General features: G+C 39.1%; 1 protein-coding gene across 1 annotated transcript; it reads left to right on the top strand.

Annotated features, from left to right (window-relative positions):
- Nucleotides 1–5,392: 5,392 nt before the first annotated feature.
- On the top strand, nt 5,393–19,656 carry LOC121399165 (putative short-chain dehydrogenase/reductase family 42E member 2). Its single transcript, XM_041579115.1, has 11 exons — nt 5,393–6,124; nt 8,019–8,114; nt 8,543–8,600; nt 9,803–9,921; nt 10,914–10,989; nt 14,732–14,814; nt 16,052–16,189; nt 16,370–16,435; nt 17,585–17,648; nt 17,726–17,799; nt 19,325–19,656. Exons 1-11 carry the CDS (start codon nt 5,780–5,782, stop codon nt 19,565–19,567), a joined length of 1,362 nt encoding a protein of 453 aa, XP_041435049.1. The 5' UTR covers nt 5,393–5,779; the 3' UTR covers nt 19,568–19,656.
- Nucleotides 19,657–20,357: the final 701 nt, after the last annotated feature.

The following is a 20,357-nucleotide window of genomic DNA, read 5'->3' as shown; positions in this document are numbered from 1 at the left end:
ATACAGGTCATGGAACTCCGAGTTAACTTCTAATATCCTCATATTTTACAACTGGGGGTACTTTATTTATTATAATACACAAATTTCAGTGAGTCATGTGACAGAAATGACATCAGAACTCACCGTTTATAACTGATGACATCAGAACTCACCGTTTATAAGGATATAATTTACAAGATATTCATGGCTTTTGTGTATTATATAACTATAAAGCATGTACCGTATATTAGGGGCAAATTTACTTAAGATCGAATATCGAGGGTTAATTAACCCTCGATATTCGACTGTCAAAGTTAAATCCTTCGACTTCGAATATTAGTGCTATTCCTTCGATCGAACAAAAAATCGTTCGATCGAACGATTAAATCCTTCGAATCGTTTGATTTTTGTTCGACCCAAAAAAGCTTAGAAAGCCTATGGGGACCTTCCCCATAGGCTAACATTGACTTCGGTAGCTTTTAGGTGGCGAACTAGGGGGTCGAAGTTTTTTCTTAAAGAGACCGTACTTCGACTATCGAATAGTCGAACGATTTTTAATCCGAATCGAAAGTCGAAGGTCGAAGTAGCCCATTCAATGGTCGTAGTAGCCAAAAAAAACATTCGAAATTGGAAGTTTTTTTCTTCTATTCCTTGACTCGAGTAAATGGGCCCCTTAGTGTGCATGTGCTTCTACAGAAAGGAGATAATGTAGCACTGCATAAATAATAATTTTGTAATTAAAGCGGTTGTTCACCTTTGAGTTAACTTTTAGTATAATGTGGAGAGTAAAATTCTGAGACAATTTGCAATTGGTTTTCATGTTTTTTTATTTATGGTGTTTGAGTTATTTAGCTTTTTATTCAGAAGCTCTCCAGTTTTCAATTTCAGCAGTCTGGTTGCTAGCGAGTTAAATAAGAGACTGGGATATGAATAAGAGAGGGGCTGAAAGATGATGAATAAAAAGTAGCCATAACAATACATTGGTAGCCTTACAGAGCATTTGTTATAGATGGGGTCAGTGACCCTCATTTGAAAGCTGGAAAGAGTCAGCTTTCAAGTTGTTTTGCTTAGAACTGGCCATTCTATAACATATTAAAAGTTAACTTAAAGGTGGACCACTCCTTGAATATGATGACTGAAGTATATACTGTATTTGCCCAAGGACTTCACTGACAACATGAGTGACAGTTGTATCAGTAAAATCCTCCAGGGGGCACTGTTAGCTGCACACATGATTTACACTGCTTTTTAATATTTAAGACAAGGGAAGTCCAGGTTTACTCCTGTTTCATTAGAAATAGCACGAGGTGATGCCAAAGGCAGTTACGCTGGAATTGAACCTCTGTTCCTGTGAAGCTGTCAACCAGCGAACTGCTCTTCCAAATGAAGAGAGTCAATGAAATACATTTTCCTTGAATGATTCTTTTTCTTTTTTCCCCAAGAGAAATTGAGCTAAAATCATGAGCATCTCCAGTGAAGACCTAGTAACATTTCCTTAAAGGAGTTCCATTGCCAACAAATGGAAATCAGTGTCCAAAAATGACCCTGGAACGCAAGAGTGTATTATTGTGATGGGAAAGGTGCTCAGCCTGAGTGTGTGTGTGTATAGAACATCTCTGCCTGTAGCTATTCTGCTGCCATGTGGATCGTGATTCATTTAGTAGACATTTAATTCATGTGGATATTGCATTCCAATATATTTTTCATTGACCAAAAAACATACCACAACGCAGTGAGGATGTGCCGATAGGGATACAGAGTTGAGCACTGGATCTGAACTTGAATGGCAAACAGAGCACTGGAAGCAGGTAAGTACATTTCTGCATTTGTCTGATCTTGGCTAATATTATTATTATAATTATTACAGTTACAGGAATAGGATCCATTATCTGGAAACTCATTATCCAGAAACCGCAGAATGAAAAGAAGGCCATTTCCCATGGACTCCATTTTAATCAAATAATTCAAAATGTTTAAATTATTTTTATTTCCTTTTTCTCTGTAATAATAAAACAGTACCTTGTTTTTGATCAACTAAGATATAATTAATCCTTATTGGAGGCTAAACTGTCCTATTGGATTTAATTAATGTTTGATTGATTTTGTAGTAGACATTTTATGGAAAAACCTCCATGTCCAAAGCATTCTAGATAACAGGCCCCATACCTGTATATGATATATATACACTGATTCAGAAGGTCTAATTAAGACTATTTTTATGCCTGACATAGGGAATTCTATAACAGCATCTGAAAATCTTATAACTGACACTTATTCTTGTTAAAGGGGCATTTACCATGTGTCTAATAAAATAAAACATAATTCTAAGCAAGTTTGCAATATATATTCTTTACAAATTTACTATGGTGTTTAAGTTATTTGTATGTGTATTGCTTTTAAAAGCAGTGTCTGTCTATTCCCTGTCTGTCTATTCCCTGTTCTGGTGGCTCAGACTGTTGATACAATGTAAAGCTGGCCATAGATGTAAAGATTTTTTAAAGATCCAATCGTTATTGTGAGACCACGATTATCTCAAAAAGATTGTTTAAATGTACGATTTGTCCATCAACTAAAAAGACCATTTCAGGCGATATTGCCAGCAAAACTGAAGTGTAGCTGCCTGCTTGTCCCTGCAAACATAGATAGATTGCACTGGGACCAATAAAGATTTTTTAACCTGGCCGATCAATTTCCTGACAGATGTCGGCCGAAAAATCGTAAGATGTACGATCGTTCGAATCCAACTAACCGAACGATAATTTGATGGATTGGTCAGACTTCGCTAAAATTGTTCGTTCAGCAACGAAAGATCTTTGCGTCTATGGGGACCTTAAGACAAGGCAGCTGATTAACAGACCTGTCTTTGTTGGGGGACAAAGGTTTTTACAACATTGTTTAAAAAGCAATGACCAAGAGTTAAGCAAATGCTGCTTTCAATAGCAATTGTTTTCCCAAATAACTTTAAAAACGCTGAAAATATGTAATACATTAATATGGGAAAGTTGCTTAGAATAATGTTTTCTTATATTAAGCCAATTTTTATTTTGGGGTTGACTTGCCCTTTAAAATGAATGTTCCTTTCATGTTTACACACTTCTTGTAATTGTCACAGATGATAGATAGATAGATGATAGATAATTAATACTACTTAATTAATTAATATAATTAATACTACATCTATCTATAAATAGATAATAGATAGATGATAGATTAATACTACTCTATAAATAGAAGATAGATAGATAGATAGATAGATAGATAGATAGATAGATAGATGATAGATAGATAGATTACTCCAGCATTGGTGTATAAGTGTGGGGGCCTGTTATTCAGATTGCCTGCCTGGAACCCATGGTCTCTTTCCATAGTTTGGATCACCATACTTTTAATTTAGTAAAAAAGAATGTATACCGGTACATTAAATGCTCAATACGATTGTTTTGCCTCAAATAGGTATCCATTATATTTTAAGTATCATCAAGTACAAGGCACTGTCTTAATATTACAGGGGAAAAAGGAAAGCTTTTATAAAAAATTTGAATTATTTGATTACAATGGAGTCTACGGGAGATGCCCTTCCTGTAATTTAGAGCTTTTTCAGATAACGTGTGTCTGGATACCAGATCCCATGCCTGTATTCCCCAGTCCAGAGACAATGCTCATTGCTTTCTCGTTAACACACAAGTAATATGATGCAAGGGTAATCTGAACCTGGTTAATTGGGTAATTAATTGTTAACTGAGGTGCAAATGTTTAGGAAAGCCACAGATACTGGTTTCGTATGGGATCTTTTATCCAGAAACACCGTCATATAGAAACTCCAAATAAAAGGAGAACTAAAGCTTAAATAAAGAAGAGGCTAGAAATGTTGTACATTATGTTTTGTGGTTCTCTACCAGCCCAAGGCAACCACAGCCCTTTAGCAGTAAAGATCTATGTCTCCAAAGATGCCCCAGTAGCTCCTAGGGTTGCCACCTACCCGGTATTTTACTGGCCTGGCCAGTAAAAATGATGGTTGATCCCAATGTTATTAATAGGGAAGAAAGATAAATATATAGGAAGGCCAGTATTTTTTTCTAGAAAAGGTGGCAACTCTAGTAGCTCCCCATCTTCTTTTCTGCTGATTCACTGAACATGCTCTGTGCTGCTGTCACTTACTGAGTTTAGGGAACCACTCACAATATACAGTACACATAGAATAGAAATGTCACAATATAAAGCAGATTAGCAGGCCCGGACTGGCAATGTGTGGGTTCTGGCAAATGCCAGAGGGGCTGCTATAAGGTCCCATTGAGGCTGGTGGGGCTGTTTGGGCCTCTATGTGGGCTGAGTCGGCCTCTATGTACCTGAAATGTCAGGGCTTAATTTAATTCTCAGTCCGGACCTGCTGATTAGTAATTAATACAGATAATTACTACATGGCAGCACAGAAACCAATGAAACTAGCATCAGCCTTGTAACATCGGCTTATATTACTGAATCTCATTTTTTACTTGAGGATTTGTGACGACCCCTACGGGCAAGGCCAGACGTGGCATTTTTGCAGCGTTTTTACTTTGCGTTTTAAAAAAGAACAGCCAGGTGTAAATACGCCACTGAAACCACATGCGACCATGCGTTTTTCAGCATGTAGGATTCTTTTCCCAACATGCACTTCTTATTGTTCTCATTGAGAGTTTGGATGCCATATTTAAAATACGCTGCGTATTTATGCAAAGTGTGGTTTCAAACGTGCGGATCCCATAGAGTCTATTGACATGGTAGTTTCCTAACGTATTGGCGTTTTTGCTAAAAAACGCCAATACTGGCGTCCTGTGGCGGATTTCAGCTTGCAAGCGCCCTGTGTGAATTGCCATAGTGCGTTTTCCATTCGTTTCAGTGGTAGTGCGGTTTATGCATATTTACGCCTGGCTGTTCTTTTTTTAAAAACGCAACATAAAAACGCCACGTCTGGCCTTGCCCTAAGCTTAGCTTCTCAACAGCTGCTCAGACCCCACTGAGCATGTGCATGTGACTGTCAGTCTAACAGAATTCAAGAATCCTCCTGTGCACAACATTGACGGCTCGAATCATTACTGATATAGAGATTCTGAAACTGTAGTCTGGTGCATTTCCATCCCCTGCGCCTCCAGAAATAGCCTTTCCAATGTCACCCCCTCATCTCCCCCGTGCTTAAATTTTCAAAGCTGTAAATTTTCCACTACGTTAACCTTTTCACCAGAGTCTACTTTGCCAGGTTATACGATAAGATACATCCTCCTCAATCAGTGACATCATATCCTGTAATAAAAGAAGACAAAACGCTTATATTTTAATGTGGGATTATTTTTAAAATTTGTAATTGTTTTTTTTTGCTAATTTTTTTTTAACCACATTTATTTTAGGATGGGCTCATGTCCAGGACAATATTTATAGTATTTATTTTGATTCCTTGGACATTTTTAATAATAACATTTTTAATAATAAGTGGCCGCTTCCAGCAATTTCGCCAGTATTCACTAATAAAGGCATAAATATATTACCTATATCTATTCGGCATATTTAGATTGACTTAAGCACAAGTATGGTAACAAAGTGTGCTGGAGCCTTCCGACGTGAAAATTCGCCCTTTAGAAAATCTGCCCCAATAAATCATGAAAAACCTTACCTGTATTCAGTGTCTGTCCTATTTAAAGTTCCTTTGTTATGTATAAGGATGAAAGTACCATGTTCCTTTTTGTCTCTTCCCTGCACAGATTATCCTTTATTCATCTTTTAAACAATCATTCATCTTTGCAACACCAGAATTACATTCTTCAGGATGAGAGAGAAAGAAGGAACATGCGAGTTAGAAGACCTGAGAAGCCGGGTTGAGATGGGAGATGTGTGCTCCACTTGCCTGAGGAACAGCCACTCATTCCGAGGCAGCATTAAGCACAGGTCCAACGGAGTGGTACCTCACCAAAGCCAGGCATCTGCTTGCACCCCAAGTGCCCATCTCAGCACCCTACTGCATGCAGGAATAACCAAGGTTTTGGTCACAGGAGGAGGTGGGTATGTGGGACACAACCTTGGTTGTGCCCTGGCCCAATCTGGAATCTCTGTGCTCTTATTTGACATAAACCAATCGCAGTGGGATATCCCAAGTGGAGCCGTATTTATACAGGTAAGGAGAGTTCCTATGTAGTCATGTGCCCATGTTACGCCAAAAGTGTCCTAATAATTTATATTATCATAAATTACTATAAATTTAATTAAACAGTTTCATAGTGAACTGAATGTGGCCCAATATATTTCAACATAATTTGATCCTATGCTTTCAAAATTACTGCTAACCAGAACATTTTGAGGTCTAAAAAACTTTTATTAGGGCTGAATATTTTAGAGTTTGCCTGCCCAGGTTTTTCCACACTAAAAAGCCCAAAATCACCCTCCATTACTTTCTAAGCGAATCTTTGGAAGATACCATTGTGGACATTTCTTTGGTGACTGCTGTCTAGACGTGCACAGGGTCTGGTAGGATCCCATGTGCTGCGTATATTATAAACACCAAAGAATTTGGGACTGGGTTAAATAAATTTCCACTGTAGGCAAATATCTTTTTTTTAAAAAAGTAATTAACATTTTTTTGATACAAAAACTAAACAGTGGTTGTTAATAGAGTATAGAATAGAGTATGGCAGATGTCACAGGTATTATACATAAAGCATAGCCAGTACCACCATATGTGTAGATTGGTGCAAAAGCAGGTAGTGCATCATTGTTACAGCCCTAGATCCAGCCATGGGATCCAGATGCATTCCAAGTTAGTTAGGTAGGTAAGCTTAACGAGAGGTATTCCTTGATTTGCCAGTTATTACCAGTAGGGGATATTTGGCAGGGCGATGCCCATCCAGTGCATACCAATATCATTCTGGTACAGAACAGCAAAGACTGGTAGTTGGTGGGTATGACATCATATAGAATATTCGAATGGCAAATTATGGGGGACCCTATGGGGCAGATTTAACAAGGGTCGAATTAAAAATTCGAATTACAATTTTCAATATTGTTTATGGTCAAAACTGTCAAATTTGACTAGGGAGTTATCCAAATTCGATTTGAGTTTTTTTCTAAAATCAAACTTGATTCTTCAGATTTATCATACTCTGGCCCTTTAAGAATTCTAATTTGACTATTCGCAACCTGAAACAAGCCAAATTGCTGTTTAAGTCAATGGGAGAGGTCTATGGATCAATTTGGAGATGTTTGCAGCCTTTTTGACATTCAAGTTTTTTTCGGAGGAAAAACTTGACTCGAGTGATCGAATTTGATTCGAGTTTTTAGGTTGTTTCAATTCCTCTGAGTTGGGAAAAAAACGATTTTATTAACAAATTTCAATTGGTCGAATTTCGAATTAATTGGAGTTTTAAAAAACTCACATGAATTTGAAATTCGACCCTTGATAAATGTGCCTCTACATGTGGGAAACTTAAATCGTTCACTAGAGTATTCATAATATTAAGGGGCAGATTTATCAAGGGTCGAATTTCGAAGTGATAAATACTTCGAAATTCGACCCTCAAATCGAAATACTTCGACTTCGAATATCGAAGTCGAAGTATTTTTCACCAAATATGGGAATCGAACGGTCGAAGTAAAATCGTTTCATCGCACGATTGTTCAAATCGAACGATTTTAGCATAAGATCGAACGATTTTACTTCGATGTGTGAAGACTTAGAAAAATGGTCTAGAAGGTCCCCATAGGCTAACATAGCACTTCAGCAGGTTTAATTTGGCGAAGTATTGAAGTCGAAGTTTTTTTAAAGACACAGTACTTAGATTATCGAATGGTCGAATATTTGAACTATTTTACTTCGAATCGAATTCAAAGTAAATTCGAAGTCGTAGTATCCTATTCGAAAATTACTTCGAATTTTGAATTTTTTGACTTCGAAAATTCCCTCGAATTCACTTCGACCCTTGATAAAGCCAAAAGTTGCCTATTGGTGGACAGAACCAAATCATATGGAAAAGGCCTGTAGAAAGCATCTTTTTGAATGTTATTTTGCATTGCAGGGAGATATTCGAAATTACGATTGCCTGTACGCAGCATGCGAAGGCGTGGATTGTGTTTTCCATGTAGCATCTTATGGAATGTCAGGACACCAGCAAGTGAGTATCTTTGCATAAATGATGTCTGTTATTATTACTGTTATGACACTCATATAAAAGGATATAATTTACTACTTGGCGACCACCATAAATTAGAGTCAAAGCAAAAACATGCTTTACCCATGAGATTATGGTTTAAGAAGATAAAGTACAGACAGGCTTCAGTTCCCTATCAGGTCAGCCTGGCTGCTGATTGGTTCTTATCCTACAGTGCCGCCGGCTCCCTTGCACAGCCTGAGAATTCAGGGAGCAGGAAGTGGAACAGATGAAGGGACTACTAGGGTTTTGCAGACATTTGTAATAAAGTAACCAGAAACATTTTAAAGAATATTTCTTCTATATCTAAAAGAGTTTAACGTACTGGTACATTCTTGTTTTTTACATGTCTCCTTTAATTACATTCTTTTTTTCATGTCTTCTTGTTTTAGCTTGAGAAGGAAAAAATTGAATCCATCAACATCGGTGGAACAAAGCTTGTTATTGATGGTATGTGTATTACATTCACTGGTTGGGCCTTTCAACTAAAGAGGGTAACATCAATCATAAATGCCAAACTAATAACCAATAAGTCAATGATCATACTATGAGACAAATGAAATACAGGGGTTTGTTGAAACAGAAAAACAACAAGCCAGAAAATATTCCCATGCAATATTCCCTCTTGTGATGTATTGTTTAGTTCCCCTTTCTTCCCTGCTGTAATATTAGGGAGGAAGAGGGAATATAACTGAATTAAATGTGGAATAGACAGGAGGCAATTCTTGTGCAAATGTACTCAGAAATAAAGCAGCCAGCCAGGTTCTGAATCATCCTTATAATTCTAAGATAACCTTCTAGTGAAGTTAGTGTAAATGAGTGCATTATTCATCACCTGATGAAGATATAAGGCCAGTCTGACCCTCTTAAAGGAGAAGGAAGCTACCAAGGCAGTTTATTGCCAATAGATTAGCCACAACAGTGCAAGCTAGAACACCATTTTCATTCTTTAGAATGCTTTTCCATACCTGAGTAAACAGCACTAGACACTGTCTCTGTTTGTTTAGGATAGCAGCTGCCATATTAGCTTGCTGTGACATCACTTCCTGCCTGAGTCTCTCCCTGCTTTCTCATAGCTCTGAGCTCAGATTACAGCAGGGAGGGGGAGAGAAGCAAACTGAGCATGCTCAAGCCCTAGTCCTGGAGATTTAAGCTAAAAACAGGAAGTCTGATACAGAAGCCCATGAGTACACAATAGAAGGAAATAAATGTGGTGTTTCTTTTGACAGAGGACTCAGAGCAGCATTATTTTGAGGGTTTATTAGTGTATTCATATAGAACTTTCTGATAAAGCTTACTTAGTTACTCAAGCATGCATGACAAAGGGGCGTGACCCCGAAACGTTGCACCTGCACTGCATTAAAAAATTGCAAGGGCTTGCCCTGCAGCCTAAAATCCTGTGTGCCGGCGAAATTCTTTTCTATGACTCTGTGAGGTGGCCGTTGCCTCTATCGTTGTGCACCAGGTGATCACTTCAGGAAGGGTGGTGTCAGTGTGCGGTTAACCGAAAATCTTCTTGGCCATATCCGTAATTGTCACAAACTATATTTGTTTTTGAAATTGAAACTTCCGCACTTGTACAATGTATGCACAGTATTAATAAAATGAGTGTTACCTGAATTCAACGTATATTCTATTGCTTTTCTTTCCAGTGTGTGTTCAGAGAAGTATCCCCAGACTGATTTATACCAGCACTGTCAATGTAGTATTTGGTGGTAACCCGATAGAAGATGGCGATGAGGAGACTGTAACGTACTTCCCACTGAAAGAGGTTATATCATACTAAACTCTAAATATGTAGCTCCTTTAGCAATTGCTGGGCTAGGATACACTTGCATCCCTTCACCCTGTTAGAAATATCACCCCTTTAGTGCAGTAAACCAGATATTTGAAACTTATTGGGAGGAGGGCTCTTGGATTATGTGATAAATTTGTTTGATCAGCTTAGATCATAGCAAGAGGTACAGTATATGTAAACATGGTTCTAGCAGCCCCCTTCAATATTTTCTGGGATATCTAATACATATAATCATTCACCCACAGCCTGTATGCTGGCTCCACTATTAACAATATTGGGCTCCCATAGAGGGGTTAGTTCAAAGTCTAAGAACGTCCCCATTTCTTCATGGAAAGCTGCCAAATATGGTCATAGATCGTCACGCTAAACACCAAAAATAGCCACAACCACAGTTAAATTGTTGCTTAAATGGCTACACTGAGAAGGTGAAGTTACTGGTGCTAAATGGCAAGCAAGTTGCAGAAGGAGATTGTTGTAAGTCTACATGAGCAGAGAAATAACCCAGCGGTGGTCATCAACAGACTAGGATACAGCACTACTCTGCCTCCAAATCATTGAGATTAACTTTTTATCTTGTGAGAGTGATTTTGTATCTACTGTAAGACTCCCATCTCCCCAAATGTTGTAGATAAACATCTATTTATAATTAACATCTTGAACATGTCCCCAAGCTAATACCTTTGTGCTTGGCTCTATACTGGGAAGTTTGACTACTGAATTGCCGTAATCAAAACAAGGGCACTCAGAACTCATCCTCCATGTTCAGAACTAGATCGAACTCCTCACCTCTGTCTTCAACTTCTGCGGAAAAAAATATATATATATATAGTTACCTTTGCAGTCCAGGCAAAAACGATCAGCCTCAAAGAATGCTCACTTAGTTAAATGCCCAAATGAACAAAGCTCTGTAATAGGGATAGTAGAAATATAATGTAGATAACAGGCACATCTCGCTTTGTTTCCAGCAAATCGATCCCTATTCCAGGTCAAAGGCCATTGCCGATCAGATGATCTTGGAAGCAGATAGAAGACCACTCATGGGTAAGTAATGATAAACATATACCGGTATACTTTATTTATAAGATGTTTGTGAGTTGTTTTGGATTGCTGCTTTGGATTGCTGTCACAAGATTAACTGTGTTAGGGGGTGAAAAATAGAGGCAGTTGCTCTGGCCCTGAAACTGAGAATGAAAATGGGGGCCACCACATTGCACGCGCAATCAAGAGCGCACTCAGGTTGCCTAGGGCGCCTGGCCGGGTTGGCCCGGCTCTGTTGGCCAGTCTTTCTTTATAGCTAAGATTTTCCATACCTTTTACCAGCTTAGTTGCCCTTTTCTGTACCCTCTCTAATACAATAATGTCCTGTTTGAGTGATGGAGACCAAAACTGTACGGCATATTCTAGATGGGGCCTCACAAGTGCTCTATACAGTGGAAGAATGACCCCCTCCTCCCTTGACTCTATGCCCCTTTTAATACAGCTCAAGACCTTATTTGCCCTTGATGCTGCTGACTGGCATTGCTTGTTACAGCCAAGTTTATCATCTACAAGGACTCCAAGGTCCTTTTCCATAATGGATTTGCCTAGTGCAGTCCCATTAAGGGTATAAGTGGCTTGGATATTTCTCGGTTTAAAGGGAGCTTGGACTCAATTAATAAGTAATGACAACAATAAATTAAACAATAAGCTGTAATTGATTTTTAACGCAATCCCTACTTGTTAGATTTATATTTAATATACAGGTATATTGTTCCTTTAGACATCCTGATGTCTGTCACTCTTTACACTGTCACTGAGCTTCCCTCTCATCTAAGTCTCATTATCAGTCCACATTTAACTAAAGCTGCTTGTACATCGCTCGTATGGCGGCTCTTTATTTGCCGACGGCAGACGCTGTGGCTGCACCTGATACGCCCATCTGGAATTATTCATTGCAGCTTCCTAGACATTTCCATAGCGAGGGAGGTCAGTGCCGCACTTAATCCTCTCATAACAGCGATAAGGTTAGAAATGGCAGTGTAAGACAAATGAACGTAAAGTGCAACATGAGACTTTGCGCTCGGGTGAGGCTCAGATATATTTAGCCACAGAGAGGTTACAGGTAGAGCTTTCTCCATCTGATACCTGCACAGACATACTACACAGCAAGCTCCACTTCTGACTAACCAGTGTTTTGTAAAGTACATGTGCTCTGATCAAAGTGCCATCGTTTACTATAGCAAAGCACAAAAGCAAACACACATTTCTAGGGGGTTGCCCACAATGCAGCAGGTTTTTTCAATTATTCCAGTGTAATTGATGCTGTTGGGAATGTTAGTATCCATTGTACTTCCCTGTCTAATTTGCTTGGAGCTGCAGAACGTTTCATTGTATAATGTTGTTGGGGGTGCTAGTGCCCACTTTATTGTATTACCTGCTTTTCTCCTTATATAATGTGCAGAAGGTGCCATGTCTGATACAGCTGAGTGCAAAGGTTTGGGCACCCCCTGGCTAAATTTCATATTTGATGGCTCCTACAGTCACCCTATAAGTACCTCAAAACCGTGAGCTACTTGAAGAAAAACCAGCTGAAGGTTTCGGCTTGAGATGCGATCCCATTACCCACTGCTTTCAGTATATAATGGGATTTGGATGCTAATACCTATTGCTCTAACCTTCTGAGGCTCTTTTTCTGTCCCTCAATACTCTTCATGTGAAATAGTTTTTGCTTTCTCTGTATAATGTGCAGGGGGTGCCATAACTCATTTATAATGCACTGTAGATCCCTTTACCTTTTACTCTCACTGAATAATGTGCTGAGGATTCCATTGCCCGTTGCTCAGTGTGTAACATAATAGGGATATCAGTGCCCTCTGCTGTCGCTGTGCGTTTGCTGGCCTGGCATTACACTATCGTTACCCTTGCTCTTAATAATTAAGTCAAATTGCTACCTGCCCTCTTCTTTCTAGACCAGACAATATTCACCAATAGGATTCTGTAGCTGTGTTCCTTGTATTGCACATAGTGGGGTCATGCCATTTTATTTACTGCAGACTGTATACTGTATTTATAGGATAAATTGTTTATTCAGACACTGGGGGTCATTTATAAACACTGGGCAAATTTGCACCTGGGCAGTAACCAAAAGCAACCAACCAGCTGTTATTAAAAAAGATAAATATATAGGAAGGCCAGTAATTTTTTTCCAGAAAAGGTGGCAACCCTAGAGGTGGGGCATGCTCCAAGCTTTATTTGCCCCATTAATCACAAATGATGTCTGCCTAGTTCAGCTGAACAAAAACACATGTTGATCACGTTCAACCTTTTAAGTCTATTTTAACCTGCCTATCTGCCAGTTGATCCAGAGGAAGGCAAAAAACCCATTTGAAGCCTCTCCAATTTGCCTCAGAGGGGGAAAAATTTCTTCCTGACTCCAAAATGGCAATTGGACCAGTCCCTGGATTAACTTGTACTATGAGCTATCTCCCATAACCCTGTATTGCCTCGCTTGCTAAACACCATCCAACCCCTTCTTAAAGGAGAAGGAAAGCTACGGAGGCATTTTATTGCCAATAGATTAGCTGCAATAGTGCAAGCTAGAATGCTATATTTATTCTGTAGAATGTTTTACCATACCTGAGTAAAAAGCTCTAGAAACTCTCTGTTTGTTTAGGATAGGAGCTGCAGTATTAACATGGTGTGACATCACTTCCTGCCTGAGTCTCTCCCTGCTCTGGGCTCAGATTACAGTAGAGAAGGGAGGGGGTGGGGAAGAGGAGCAAACTGAGCATGCTCTTGCCCAGGGCAATGAGGTTTAAGCTGAAAACAGGAAGTCTGATACAGAAGCCCATGAGTACACAATAGAAGGAAAGAAATGCTGTGTTTCTTTTGACAGGGGACGCAGAGCAGCACTACTTTGGTGGTTTACTGGTATATTTAGATGGACCTTTCTGATAAGGCTTACTTAGTTTTAACCTTTTCTTCTCCTTTAAAGGAAAACCATACCCCCATAATGAATACTTGAGCAACAGATAGTTTATAACAAATTAAGTGGCATATTAAAGAATCTTATCAAACTGAAATATATATTTATCTCTGGCCTTGAACCACCATTTAGTGATGGTCTGTGTACTGCCTCAGAGATCACCTGACCAGAAATACTGCAGCTCTAACTGTAACAGGAAGAAGTGTGGAAGCAAAAGACACAACTCTGTCTGTTAATTGGCTCATGTGACCTAACATGTATGGTTTGTTTGGTTTGTTTGTGTGCACCATGAATCCAAGTATCCCAGGGGGCGGACCTTATTTTTTAAAATGGCAATTTTCTATTTATGATTACCCAATGGCACATACTACTAAAAAAGTATATTATGAAAATGGTTTATTTACATGAAGCAGGATTTTACATATGAGCTGTTTTATGCAATATCTTTTTATAGAGACCAACATTGTTTGAGGGGTATAAAGCTAATATAATCTAATGTATCAGCCTGTACAACTGATTCAGGGAGAGAATTCCACATCTTCACAGCTCTCACTGTAAAAAACCCTATTAACCTATTTAGGCGGAACCTCTTTTCTTCTAATCGGAATGGGTGACCTCGTGTCAGCTAGAAAGAACTACTGGTAAATAAAGCATTAGAGAGATTATTATATGATCCCCTTATATATATTTATACATAGTTATCACATGAACCCTCAAGCGCCGGATTTACAATTTCCCAGCATTCAATGACTCCTACGTGACCTTTTGTTATCTCAGTGAAATCAATGTGAAATCTGTTTTCTCCATTTTTATCGGCAGGAGGAGGTAAACTTCATACGTGTGTGCTACGACCTCCTGGAATTTATGGACCAGATGAGCAGAGGCATTTGCCCAGACTAGTGGTATGTGCCGTGTGTGTGTGTGTGTTAAACTGTGATTAGATGTTGAGTCTGATGGGCAAATGATATAGAGCAATTCTGATCAACTCCAGTTCCTTTATAGGCAGATATTTATACCTGAGTGCAGATGATAAGCCATTTGGTCGCTGTGAGTGACCCAGTTGTCTTTAACAGACAGTTAACCTAATACCTGGCCTTTTAAGGACCTGGAGGTGTGAAGATGGACATCTGTGAATTATAAATAAAGTCCACTTATCCACTTACCTTATTGCAAATGGTTTGGTTGATGTTTCCTTCCATATAAACTATTTTATGCATGGCTGCAACTCACCTCTTATTGTCTAAAAACTGTAAACCTGTACAGGTATGGGACCTGTTATCCACAATGATTGGGACCTGGCGTTTTCTGGATAATGGATCTTCCTGTAATTTGGATCTGCTAAAAAAACATTATTGTTTTGCCTTCAATAAGGATTAATTATACCTTAGTTTGGATCAAGTGCAAGGTACGGTTTTATTAATACAGAGAAAAAGAAAATCATGAAAAAAATGAATTATTTGATTATAATGGAGTCAATGGAAGATGGTCTTCCCGTAGTTCAGCGCTTTCTGGATAAATTGAGTCTGTGGAAGATGGTCTTCCCATAAGTCAGAGCTTTCTGGATAACAGATTCTATACCTGTACTGTTATTATGATTACAAAAGTGGCTACTCTTTTTAATCTACTGTTTTGTTCAAACATTTGGGCACCGCTAGTCAAGAAACATTAATAACCCCTTCAGGGAGTATTTATACATGATATATATATTTGCAAATGTTAATACACATTTACTACTTGTTTGTTGAATTTAACATATTGTAAAAAAAAATCATAATGTTTGGCATGTGGAAAAGTTGGACTTCTTTCCAGTAAATCCACTAGTCTTATTTTTTTTTTTTTTTTTTTTTTTTTTGGAAGGTCTGGTTATTTCATTGATTTATTTGGTTTTAACTCAAATCAGATTAAGTCAGTTCCAGAGCTTAAAGGGTCGGATTACCTTTACGTTAATTTTTAGTATGTTATACAATGCCCTATTCCTGGCAACTTTGCAATTGGTTTTAATTATTTTTTTTTTATTATTATTATTTGCCTTTTGTGTTCTGCTTCTTTCCAGCTTTCATATGGGGGTCAGTGACCCTGGCAGCCAAAATCTCTTCTGTAATAGATGTATATTTGTACTTTTGTATTTGTTCCCTTTAGAGTAACATTGAGAAAGGATTAATATTTTTCACTGTTGGTCGTCAGAAAACTTTTTTGAACTGGATTCACCTGTACAATCTGGTGGAAGCCCATATTTTGGCAGCGGAGGCACTAACTGCCACTAAAAGATTTATTGCGGTAAGTACCCGGGCACAGGTCGGAAGGTCCAGTTTTGCAGGGCCCAAAAGGAGCAGAGCTTGCATGGATTTAGGGCAGTTCCCGGGCTAATGTGTGAGGGTGGAGGAAAGGTCTTGCCAACTAACTAGTATGAGACGATTTATGATGGCTGCCCTGACTGAGCACTTCTCTTGAATTCAGAGTGGACAATCGTACTTCATCCACGATGGGGAAAATGTCAACATCTATGAATTTTTACATCCACTGGTAAGTCAGAAAGTCAGACTCTGACGTGTGAAACAGGTAAGAAATATGTAAACATGTCTCATCTGGGGTGTGAGTGCCTCTTGTAAATTTTCATTGACTGTGGAACGTCCATATGTACTGAAGAAACTAGAAACCTTTTACTTTATATGACACGAGACATTTTCCTCAGAAATCAGAAAACCTAGTGATAATTCTGTTTGAGCCTAATAGTGATGATCAAATCTCTGAAGGTAGCCGTGATTTCAAATGTGTTCCTCTCAGTGCTACCAGGTGCCTGACTCTCAGTGCAGTAAGGCTCACACTTATGTAGACCCAAATCTATAAAAGGTTGAATCCAACTATACAGAGCTAACATGGATCCACTTCGACGGGAAATACAATGAGTGATTAAAGGGCATGTGTACTAAGCTGTGCTGAACCCCCTGCTTCCTTCTGGCCTAGCCCTTCAGGTTGTGTCAGGGGCTCAGTGCATGGTCCTTGAGGCTGTGATGCTCTAGGATTCCTAATTTAAAGGAATTGTTCTGTATAAAAATAGGCTGTGCAATAAAAAAGTTTTCAATATAGATAGTTATAAGGCTGGAGTGGCTGGATGTCTAACATAATAGCCAGAACACTACTTCTTGCTTTGCAGCTCTCTTGGTTTCCACTGATTGGTTACCAGGCAGTAACCAATCAGTGACTTAAGGGGGGGGGCACATGGACCATAACCGTTGCTTTTGAATCTGAGCTGAATGCCGAGGATCAATTGCAATTGTTTTAAGTCGCTGACTAACTCAGTTAGAGAGCTGAAAAGCAGCAAGTAGTGTTCTGGCTATTATGTTAGAAATCCAGTCACTCCAGCCTTTATACATTACATGTTTGCCTAACTAACTATATTAGAAACATTTTTTATTTTGCACTATTTGTCTATTTACCCAGTTTTTATTTTTACACTAAACTGTTCCTTTAAAAGCGTAAATTAAGTTGTCCCTTACTATTACAAGGCTGATGTAACTACAAATCATACAGCAGCCCAAAAGCCCATGGAGCCCCAAGGCGCTGAAATATGAAAAAAATATGAAAAAAATATGAAAACATTAAATAAAAGAGATGCAACATGAAATGTTCCCACTAAGCCCTCCTTTATTGTTACCTGTTCCTCTTTTGCAGTTTGAGAAGTTGGCCTTTAGTGATCCCTGGGTATCGCTGCCCTATTCACTGGTGTATGATTCAGGTAACATCACATTTTTCTCTGTTTATTTATTTGTTTATAATATTTACCAGGAGTGTTTGTCATTTTTTATATTTCAGCTGTCTTCTTTGAATATCTCCATCTGGCATTGAGGCCCTTTGTGAATTTAAACCCAGTGCTGACCAGATATGAGGTAAGTAGATAAATCCTGGAGCCCCTAGGGGAGGAACTAGCTATTTATTTATTGTTTTATTATTAACAGACAAGTAAAGCTTTTTGTATGATATGTTTTTGTTCCCATTGGGATTCAGCCTATGGGGTTATGTTGGCTCGTGCCGTTGTCTCAGGGAGTTATATGTGTTCCCATGGAGTGCATGGTAATATAAGATTCCACCTTCTGCTTTTAATGAAAATGTTCAGTGTAAAAATAAAAACTGGGTAAATAGATAGGCTGTGCAAAATAAAAAATGTTTCTAATATAATTAGTTAGCCAAATATGTAATGTATAAAGGCTGGAGTGACTGGATGTCTAACATAATAGCCAGAACTTCCTGCCTTGCAGCGCTCTTGGATTCCACTGATTGGTTACCAGGCAATAGGGTTGCCACCTTTTTTAAAAAAAATTACCGGCCAGTGGAGGGGGTGGGAACTAAAGGGGCGGGCCGTGATGCAAAAAGGGGCGGGCTGTGGGGATTGTGTCGCAAAAGGGGGCGGGCCACATCACCAGAAGGCGAAGGAAATGTAAGTTTCCACCGGAGGGCATGGGCTTTTGTTAAGGGTATTACAAATTACCGGCAGCTAGGCCGGTAAAATACTGGCAACCCTACCAGGCAATAATCCATCAGATACTTGAGGGGGGGTCATAACTGTTTGATTTTGAATCTGAGCTGAATGCTGAGGATCAATTGCAAACTCACTGAACAGTTATGTCCCATGTGGCCCCCGTTAAAGTTGCTGACTAACTCAGAGTTAGAGAGCTGCAAAGCAGTAAGTTGTGTTCTGGCTATTATGTTAGACATTAGGGATGCACCGAATCCAGGATTCGGTTCGTGATTCAGCCAGGATTCTGCATTTTTAGCAGGATTCGGATTCGGCAGAATCCTTCTGCCCAGCTGAACCGAATCCGAATCCCATCCCTAATTTGCATATGCAAAATTAAGGTTCGGTTCGGTATTCGGCCGAATCTTTCACGAAGGATTCAGGGGTTCGGCCGAATCCAAAATAGTGGATTCGGTGCATCCCTATTAAACATCCAGTCACTCCAGCCTTTATACATTACATTTTTGCATAACTAACTATATTAGAAACATTTTTTATTTTGCACAGCCTATCTATTTGCCCAGTTTTTATTTGTACACTGAACTGTTCCTTTAACTATTTACCCAGTTTTTATTTGTACACTGAACTGTTCCTGAACTCTTTCATGGGGTTGGCTCTGAATAGGAAAGACAGGTGCATAGAGCTCTCGAGTCTGTGTGCAGGAGAGCGAGGATGGGTTGGGGGAAGAAGAGCTACCTTTTTAATCCCTATAAACAGGCCGATCCTGGGTGGAATTGCGGGAACAGAGGCAGGCGGAGGGGGGCAGTGGATGATGCCGGCCTCTGGGTTTTGGATTTGGGAACATCTTTTCTTAGATGTATTGGGAACAGTGTCTCCTATGACTTTCTTTCACTGGTTTGCTCCTAAGGCGACAAACCTTTTTGTGTTGTATATTGCAGGTACTAAAGATTTCGAAGACGCACACATTTCGGATAAACAAAGCCCGCAAAGAGCTGGGTTACTGCCCGAAGAAATTCTCCTTTGCTGATTCGGTGGATTTTTACATCCAAACCAGGCCCCGGCCATCACAGCGGCACATTGTCATGCGCAAACTCTTCCTTTTGATGTTCACCTTGTTCTCTCTATTTGCTTTGTTTTTTTGCAGCAGCTCTGTAATTTCACTCACCAGACTTCAATCCTGACTTCCTATTCTAAATTGCATAGAACTAATACTGTAATATAGTGAATAAAGTACCCCCTTTTGTAAAATATAGGGATATTATAAGTTACCGAGGAGTTTCATGACCATATAAAAACACGAGGCCGAAGGCCGAGTGTTTTTATACAGGTCATGGAACTCCGAGGTAACTTCTAATATCCTCATATTTTACAACTGGGGGTACTTTATTTATTATAATACACAAATTTCAATGAGTCATGTGACAGAAATGACATCAGAACTCACCGTTTATAACTGATGACATCAGAACTCACCGTTTATAAGGATATAATTTACAGGATATTCATGGCTTTTGTGTATTATAATGTACTAATGCAACAAGGTGTTCTGGCCCTAAACCCATGGACAGTGTCGGACTGGCCACAGGGATACCAGGAAAACTCCCGGTGGGCCCAGATGTCAGTGGCCCCTCATGCTGCTAAACATTTGGCCTATTTCATGCTCATTCCCTATTTCTATGAAAAAAGAGGCTAAATAGATGGAATAATGGATTATTGTATGTAAAAAAAAGACTAGAAGAATAGAGGTTGAGTGAGCGAGGAAGAATAATAGTACTGAGAGTGGACCCCTGATCTAAAGTTTTTGGATGGGCCCCTGGTGTCTCAGTCCGACACTGCACATGGAACCCATGCTTCTACCTGTGGGCTGGCTGGACTCATCTGCTTCTTTCTGACAGTTTTCTCACAAAAAAAAACAATCATTAACTTTAGGTTTTGAAAACATTCCTAATCCCTATAGTACTATAAATTTTA

Source organism: Xenopus laevis, chromosome 9_10S (genome assembly GCF_017654675.1).
Source record: "Xenopus laevis strain J_2021 chromosome 9_10S, Xenopus_laevis_v10.1, whole genome shotgun sequence".
Lineage (NCBI taxonomy): Eukaryota > Metazoa > Chordata > Amphibia > Anura > Pipidae > Xenopus > Xenopus laevis.
This window is presented reverse-complemented; position numbering and strand designations above follow the sequence as displayed.